The 9,174-nt window shown below is 36.3% G+C and overlaps 2 protein-coding genes across 2 annotated transcripts; both read left to right on the top strand.

Annotated features, from left to right (window-relative positions):
• Positions 1–4,373: 4,373 nt before the first annotated feature.
• On the top strand, positions 4,374–6,086 carry LOC129941213 (uncharacterized). Its single transcript, XM_056049790.1, has one exon. The coding sequence runs from the start codon at positions 4,374–4,376 to the stop codon at positions 6,084–6,086; it is 1,713 nt and encodes a 570-aa protein (XP_055905765.1).
• Positions 6,087–7,343: 1,257 nt separating this feature from the next.
• LOC129941206 (uncharacterized) lies at positions 7,344–8,901 on the top strand. Its single transcript, XM_056049779.1, has 3 exons — positions 7,344–7,524; positions 7,675–8,187; positions 8,699–8,901. Exons 1-3 carry the CDS (start codon positions 7,344–7,346, stop codon positions 8,899–8,901), a joined length of 897 nt encoding a protein of 298 aa, XP_055905754.1.
• The last annotated feature ends 273 nt before the right edge of the window (positions 8,902–9,174 follow it).

The raw sequence follows: 9,174 nt of genomic DNA, 5'->3' as shown, positions 1-9,174 counted from the left end.
TGCCGCATTTGGAGTGAAGAGCAACCAGAAGCCGTTCAAGAACTGCCCATGCATCCCGAAAAATGCACTGTTTAGTGTGGGGTTGTACGCTGGTGGAATCATTGGACCGTATTTTTTCAAAGATGCTGTTGGACGCAACGTTACGGTGAATGGCGATCGCTATCGTTCAATGCTAACAAACTTTTTGTTGCCAAAAATGGAAGAACTGAACTTGGTTGACATGTGGTTTCAACAAGATGGCGCTACATGCCACACAGCTCGCGATTCTATGGCCATTTTGAGGGAAAACTTCGGAGAACAATTCATCTCAAGGAATGGACCGGTAAGTTGGCCACCAAGATCATGCGATTTGACGCCTTTAGACTATTTTTTGTGGGGCTACGTCAAGTCTAAAGTCTACACAAATAAGCCAGCGACTATTCCAGCTTTGGAAGACAACATTTCCGAAGAAATTCGGGCTATTCCGGCCGAAATGCTCGAAAAAGTTACCCAAAATTGGACTTTCCGAATGGACCACCTAAGACGCAGCCGCGGTCAACATTTAAATAAAATTATCTTCAAAAAGTAAATGTCATGGACCAATCTAACGTTTCAAATAAAGAATCGATGAGATTTTGCAAATTTTATGAGTTTTTTTTTAAAAAAGTTCTCAAGCTCTTAAAAAATCACCGTTTATAAGCGTGTTAAAAAGCCATCGATTTAGAAAAGTCAAGCTGGTTTGACTTTCAAAATAATTTTAATTGAAAGATGGAAGATGTCAAGGATGTCAATGATGTCAAGAATGCCTTCTCCTCTTAACAAATCATAATCGCTCTAATATTAAATTTAATGTTGCTGTTTCCATATTTCATTTCAAAACCACCCAAATTCCAAAACCACTTCGCCTTGAAAATTATTATTATTTTATATCGAAAGTGGTTCAGTGCTTAATCTTTGACATTTATATTTCATATCGAAAGTGGTTCAGTGCTTAATCTTTGACATTTAAAAAATCAAATAAAATTCTTCATTCCATTTGAACTTTTGGCTCATAAAACAATATTGACGTATTATTGGAGTGCGATATTCTCTAGAAAAGAAACGTCTTCACTTTAATGATAGTTTTCTTCTTTTTGTGTACTTTTATCCTTTTACTCAAGAGTTCAACTTTATTAGTTTTTACTTTTTGAAATATTGACTTCGTTTAGTAAAATATATATGTATGTAAAGACAGGATAGGATGACTGCAAGTGAAACCCTTCATCATCAGAAAACAGTGAAAGGGACAATATCTTTTACAGGAAGCTGCTTTCCATCCATCCGGTAGCCGGCATGGGTAAACGGAAAAATGACGAAAGAAAAGATAAAAAATGTCTATTATTTTAGCAGAAATAACCTCTTTGGTATATGGATTCCTTTTGATGACATTTCGCTGCTTAAAGAAGGCGGCGGTGATGGTGGGCGATGCGGAATAGTGGTGGTGTGGCGGTCGTTTGAATGAATTGATTTTTATGTTTTTCCTTTTTTATTTCTTCTTTTTAATTCTTACGGTTTTCGTTTCTGCTATATCTATAGTAGCTTGTGGTTTTACTACGTCGTCTTTTTTTTCTGTTTGTTCTGAGGACGGACGACGAAGCGAGACGGTATCTAAAGTTATAAATTTCCTGTTAAAGATACATCTACATTTTTATAGATCCTCGCATAATAGTCTTAGCCAGATACCGCGGAAGCACAAGCACTATCCCAAATGAGATTTTATCCTATAAAACGGATATAATTTAGATTCTTCTTTCTGATTTTATTGCTGACTAATTTTAATTTTTAGCGGAAATGGAAATGAAGAAAAAAAAGAATCTACCAAATAAGTGAGCTATTTTTGGTTACACCAAGTTAACCGGATGTATATGTAATTATATGTTTTGTGGTCGACCAGAAACCTTGGAGACTTTGCTAATTGAGTGCTTTATTCCTGTTGGGTGTTGAAATAAAATAAAATTCAATCGGATGTGTTCTTTGCTGAACACTTACACTACTGGAAATAATAAAATTTAAGTAAAGGTTCAGGCAAGGCAAGAACATATATAAGCTTTTAAAAAGAAGCCTGTATATCTATGCAACAATAGCAATAGTTCGAACAGGTGGGCAGTAGCTTATTGATAATTTTTGATAACACAAATTTGAAAACCAACTGTTTTGCCGAAAAATCATTTGCGATACCGAAGTAAATTCTTAGTTTCACTACCCTTTGATCAATATTTTTAACTTCTTCGTTTTGTTTACAACAGCTTTTGAAAGGAAATATGTGTTTTCTATAAACTGTTAATTTCTTTGAAGTATGGCTACTTAGTTTCTTAGTCTATTATCTTGTTAACTATTATTTACTTTTTATTTTAAAAACGGTTCAGCAATTATTGTATTAGTTTTCGAAAACTTTTTAAAACAAACTCTTATTTAAAAATGAAAATGTTTCTTTGCATATTGCCGAAATTTTAAAATTCTTAATGTAGTGTTTTTTTTTGGCACGGGTAGATTTTGTAGCCTTGGCGACCATTTCGTTTTATTGACATCTGTCAAATCTTTTATTTGCAGTGGTTTATTATGCAGTTATTTGTGCCAAATCATCATGGCCAATTACACGATTGAACAGCACATTCAAATGATATAACTTTATTATCAAAATGAGTGTTCGCTAACACATAGACGTTTGTTTGCTGACTTGGCTTCGAATTGTTTGGCAGAGAACCCCAATTTCGGACGATAAATCATCTTTAGTTGAGAGACACCAATCCACGTGAGGTTCACCAGCTAATAATGCATCCTCAAAGAGTTACCGTTTGGTGTGGATTTTGGGACGGCGGCGTAATTGGTCCGCACTTTTTCTACGACGTTAGTGGAATGGTCACCGTGAACAGAGAGCACTACATAACGATGATAAGGATAACTAATTTCTTATGGCCTAAATTGAACCATATGAACTTAGACGACATATTGTTCTAGCAAGACGGCGGCGGCGGTACGTGTGAAACAACAATTACCACGATTGACATTTTGCATGAACGATTTGAGGGTAAGGTTATCTCTCGAAGCGATAAAGGAATTGGGTGGCACAACAGTCCGTTGAGAACTAGGGCCTAGTGACTTACAACTCTCAACCATTCCTGTGTGAAAGTACTGTTGTCAGGGATGGAGGGGACCTACAATTGCAAGCCGAGTCCGAACAGCTAATTTGAAAAAGCACTTTTTTAAAAGAAGAATTATTATTGGAGAATTTGTCAATTCCTCGCAAGAGGCAATACCCGTGAAAGAAACTTTAGATGGCATAGGCAGGGATCGAACCCAAGACTTCTGGCATCATAGTTTAACGCACTTACCATTATACCACCGGTAGTTAAAATCCAAAAATATCACCATAAATTCTAAACTGCTGCTAATAGATCCGGGACTTTGTTCCTTACTTAAAGACATCTTATCCTCTTATTCGTGTTCAAGAGTAAAGTCTTACGGATAAAAATTGGTCACATTTGTGAAGAAGGACACATATGGAGGAGGTATAACAATGCCATACGAGTTACTCGAAATAAGCTTTGAATATAATATTGCTACAAAGATAAAGCTTACTATAATCTATATCTACAAAGATAAAGCTTACTTTAATGATAGGGACCGTTATTAAACTTTTGTATATCAAATGCATCTTCAAAAACGACTTAGATTACTAGAAGAGGTAAAAAAAACTGCGGTAGGGATTCTCCAGGCTTGTTTAGTTGGTAAGTGACCATTGTTTGTTGGAATGATAAACATCACCAATTCTTTATAAAAGTGTATATTTAGCATCATGAAAAATCACACGTGCTGTCAAGTATTGGTAAACCGGTCCCTTTACAATCAGCTTTTCTGCTGCTCTTTTCTTCTGCTGGCAATGTGATAGAAAGATTTGATTCAACTGATTCACACCTATTAACGAACCACAACCATAATCAACCTCGAATACAACATAAATAAAATCGATTTAATTCATCCTGATTTGTTCGATCAAATCTTAGAAAATTGAACATTTCAGATCCGTATTTGAACGATGTAATACCCCACGTGTCAGAGTTGCTAAAAAGAACTTACTTTCAATTGTTCCATTCACTTGCAACTATTCCTGTAATCTCCATCTAAAAGACTATTACTTTTATCGTAAATCTATATCAAATCGTAAATTGTTTTAAACTTTTCATGTGATAATAACTAGTTATGAATCTACCACCGCATTTGATATAAGTTTGCTTTCATTACCCGTTGCACACGAAAGCATTCAAAACTGATTCCATCAGGATGCATTTTAAGAAATAAAAATCAGCAAACATTTAGTTACGATTTACTCTTCAATTGAGAAAGCCACGAAAACTATGCATACTTTTAAATTCTTAGTATTTATATCGATTTTAACAATTATTTTTGCCAATAATCTCAGACTTCGTGAATTGATAGTACGGGTTCATGAAAATAGTGAAGCAGCTACAATATATTTCATTGAAGTTGAAAGTGAATTTCTGACCGAATTCATGAGAGCTGAGGTCTTCATTCCAATATCTATCTTCGCTTCTTCTGAAGCACTTAGCAGACCTGGACAGTCAACTAATGTTATCATCGTTTACCAAAGTCCTGACGAAACTGATAACCATAACAGTTCCAAAGCACTGCAAAGTGCTATCAAAAACATTCAAGTTCGAAAGTTTGTTATAGTCGTAGCTGAAAACTTAGATATCTTGCGTCAGTACTTTGAATTCTTCAGAGAACATAAGTTCAGTCGAATCTTCGGAATTATTGCTAATTCTTCGTCTTATGCCTACATGCCCTTTGCTGACAATCCAATACTAGAATTATTTAAAAGCAGCCGTTTTCTGCCGGACGCTTTAAAAGATCTTAATGGCTTTGCTCTGCGGACCACAGTTCAGACAGATCCGCCAAGAACTTTTTGGTATCCAAATAAAAACGGACAAAAACGTATTGCTGGACGATTTGGCCAAATTTTTGTACAGTTCTTGAGGAAACACAATGCAAGTTTTGAGGAAATACTTATGAACGCTAGAAACAGGCTTGATTTAGAAGGTATCGTTAACGCAACTTTAAGCCACGAGGTCGATATCAGCATGAATTTGTGTTACCCAAATAAAAATCTTGACATGAGTTATCCTCTCATAGTTTCGAAAATTGTAATAATGGTTCCCTATAATGGGTTTCTACATCCAAGTGAATACTTCCTGAGGCCCTTCGCGACAACGACGTGGATGGCAATTGGATTGATGTTTGCATTTGTAACGATTGCTAAAATCCTGCTTGATTCATTCATAGATAAAGATGTGGATGTATGGTCTAGCTTCAGTTTCACCTATCTCACGATGCTAAATTTACCAACCGATAGGCCGGTTTACTATCGGTTTCACTTGCTGGTTCTGATTTTTGCATTCATCATCGGAACACTGTTCGTATCTTATTTCCAATCATATTTGACAGTTTACATCTCGATCAAACAGTATGACACCATCCAAGACCTGGTGGACCACAATATCTCGGTTTTGATTTCAACTTTCGGATGGAATATAATCAAAGATGATCCCTTGCCGCAGGGTTTGGATCAAATCATTCTAACAATTCACCCAACCTTATTTATCCCCAAGCTTGTGTCGATGCGAGACACCAACTTTGCCTACATCGTCGACGACGATAGGTGTAAATTTTACATCGACCTTCAGTCCTCGTATAGAAAGAGTTTATTTCACAGAGCCCGACAACCAGTCAATAGCTATTTCATAGGCTTCTTGTTACCATTTCATTCACCATTCAAAGAAATTTTAAATAATTTCATTTTCGAAATATGGCAAACTGGATTAATTCAGAAGTGGGATTCGGATGTAATTTTTCAAGCAAAGGCCGCTAATTTTAAATTAAATATGTACAAAGAAAAAGATGGTAATGATGATTTGAATCGTTGTGTTAAGTTGACTTTAAATCATTTACTTTTTGCTTGGAAATGGTTGAAGACTGGATTGTTAATAGCGACGATGGTTTTTATAATGGAACTTTATTACAGCTGGTATTTTGGAAAAAAGCCACATTGAATTTATGTTTGAATTAGGCTTGCTTAGAAAAAACCAAAAAAAAATTAAATGTTTGAACTTGTATTAATATTGCAATTTAAGTTTCTAATTAACTTTACTCAAGGTTTAATGCTGAAAAACATAATGACGGATTATTAAATAAAGTAGAATATAGTTACAGAATTTCAAAAGTTGTTTTATATTGTAGAAATATAGATACAATTTTAATCATTCTAAAGCTTTCTTCGCTAATTGATCTATTGACAGTAGTAAAATGCCATTGCTGCCTACTTTTAACCACGAAAGTATTGCTTACTTTGTCCAAAGAATCATAGATTTGATTTCAGTGCTGATGTCATTTGCAGAGTTAACACCAGGACCCAGAGAGATATATTCATTTACCACCTCGAAGTTATACCCATAATCGGCTCTATTCGATGAGAGTAAATACTTCGTATATTCGTTAATCACAAGACCCGTTTCTTACTTCAGACTCGATACCTGATTTTTGAAAGATGGTGTCATTTGTCTTGGCAGTGGTGTGTTTCGCATCGCTCTCTTAAGAACAATATTGTAGCAGATGCATGGCAGCGCATTGCCTTGTTAAATTCCTCTAGTGGTTTTGAAGGTTTCGGTTGAGACTCTACCAATTTTGACGCAGCAACAAGAATTCTCCAACGACATCCCGATAAGTCGTATCAGTTTGGCGGGGATACCAAAACTCGACATGGTACGGTATAGTTCGTTCCTCTTGACACTGACATAGGCTGCTTTGAAATCAATGAAAAGATCATGCTTATCGATGTTATATTCGAAGGTCTTTTTCAGAATCTGGCGAACAGTAAAAATTTTATAACCCTGTAGCCACATAATAATGGTCAATCAGTTCATATGTGAATGGCTTCAGGTATCTGCATAATACGCTAGACACGATCTCGTAGGCGATCTTTAAAATGCTGATGCTTTTGTAGTTGGCGCAAAGAAGGCGGTAAAATTTTCTTATGGATTGGACAAATAGTGCTTAACCCTTTCATGACCATGGAGACGCATTTGTCCCAAGACAACAAATATTAATTTATAGATGAATGAACTTTTTTTTATATAGAAGTCTCTGAGAGAGCCTTCTATGGTTTTTTTATTGGCAACTTAACATTTATAATACTGTTTTTTCCCAAAGTCATTTGAAACTGTCAATTCGATCCGTTCGCTTATCTACTATTTTGCAGAAGTATTTTTTAGTGAAAAGTGAGTTTTTGAAATTAGGGAGAACAGATTTTGATGGGTCACAATAGCGATGGTGAAGATGAATTACTGCTTGACGAAGAAGATCAGAGGCTTCTCACACCGGATGATGACCAAGCGGTTTTGGATGTTGGAATTGAAGATACGACTTATCAACCTCAGGATTCAACAAGCGCATCAAAAAAGCCTTCAACGTCTACAGGATTATCTGTCAGCGGTAAGCATCAACCAGTTTTTAAGTGAAAGCATACAAATGTTTGCCCAAATGGTTTTCATAACTTTGATTTTGATTTTGGAAAGGTGAAAATCTTACAAGAAGTTGTGGCCGATCAATTGACACTTTTTGAAATCTTCTGTTCAACAACAGATTTCCAGGTACTAGTTGAGCATTTAGTGGTAGAAGTAGTTCGATACGCACATCAAAATGGACGGGAATTCACCACAGAAAGTGATGAAATGAATGTATTTCTTGGCATGAATTTGGTTATGGGGTATCATATCTTGCCATCATTGAGGGATTATTGGTCTACAGAACCTAACATGGGCGTATCTTTCATAGCCAATGTAATGTTAAGAGTTCGATTTGAAGACATACGGAGGAACTTTCATTTTTCCAACAATGAAGAAGACAGAGACCCAAATACCCCAAATTATGACAGAACGTATAAAATTCGGCTAGTGTTGGAACACTTCAATACGTCATTTAAAAATGCCCTCAGGAACACCCGACAGCAGTCAATTGACGAACACATGATAAAACTCAAGGGACATAATGTTATGAAACATTACGTAAAGAATAAGACTGTCAAATGGGGCTTCAAGTTATGGTTGAGATGTGATTCAGCAACAGGTTACCCATTTGAGTGTGACCTATATACAGGTAAACGAAGTTCTATAATTGAATATGGCCTTGATTAATCAGTTGTACTTCAGCTTACAGAAAAGCTGGAAGGTCTGGGATGCGAAATATACATCGACAGCTTTTTCAATTCAGCTTTGCTTCAATATCAGCTTATTGGTCGGAATGCGAAGTCGTGCGGTACGGTTCGAACGAAGTGAAAACATCTTCCAAAGACTGCACCAGTTGATAAAAAAAAATGAAGAGGGTAGACATTTACACCACAAGCTTTCAAGGCATCACATATGTCAAATGGATGCATAACAAAGGCGTTCATTTTGTCACTTGTGGAAAAATATGTAGTAAAGTGCCGCAAACTTGGTTCAGCAGAGAAAATTGATGTCGTTTGCCCTAAAATTGTTTCGTTTTATAACAAATACATATGTGGGTAGAGTAGATCTCATGGATCAACGTAAGGTTTGCTACGAACTTGATCGAAGGTCAAAAATCAAGCACTACCTTCGTCTTTTTTTTTATCTTTTTGACATTTCAGTAAATAACTCACAAACGGTCTACAGTAAACTTCATGACGAGCACAAAGTGGAAGGAAGTCTGTTGACCAGCCTGCAGTTCAGACAAGTTGTGAGTTTGGGAAGTGATTTTACCGACAGACAAAGAAGTATTCCAACTTCAAAAACAAGTTTGGTACGAAAATCTGTAAGACGACAGTTAGGTACCCTCGCATCCGATGGATAAATCAAGTGTGAGAATAACGTGCGTCTCCACTTCAGTATTTCACTTCTTATATTTGCAGGCTACTGGCAGGCTAGTGAATCCCATTGTTTGTCGCACCTGTTTCCCACTAAAGCATCTTTGGATTTACTGGACTTCACGATTTTCCACGGACTTTTTCTTTCTTCTGGGCGAGAGGTTCTCATCCCTCCTTTTATCGACATAGAGCTGACGGGAGACTCGTGTCCTCCTTTGCGGCCACAGTATTTATGCCTCCATTTTGGCTTTTTTTGCCTG

Source organism: Eupeodes corollae, chromosome 1 (genome assembly GCF_945859685.1).
Source record: "Eupeodes corollae chromosome 1, idEupCoro1.1, whole genome shotgun sequence".
Taxonomy (NCBI): Eukaryota; Metazoa; Arthropoda; class Insecta; order Diptera; family Syrphidae; genus Eupeodes; species Eupeodes corollae.
This window is presented reverse-complemented; position numbering and strand designations above follow the sequence as displayed.

Coding starts and splice junctions, on each gene's coding strand:
- LOC129941213 (XM_056049790.1), top strand. CDS start 4,374: ATGCATACTTTTAAATTCTTAGTATTTATATCGATTTTAACAATTATT.
- LOC129941206 (XM_056049779.1), top strand. CDS start 7,344: ATGGGTCACAATAGCGATGGTGAAGATGAATTACTGCTTGACGAAGAA. Junction 7,525..7,674: donor TACAGGATTATCTGTCAGCG/GTAAGCATCAAC, acceptor GTTCAACAACAG/ATTTCCAGGTACTAGTTGAG. Junction 8,188..8,698: donor TGAGTGTGACCTATATACAG/GTAAACGAAGTT, acceptor TTGACATTTCAG/TAAATAACTCACAAACGGTC.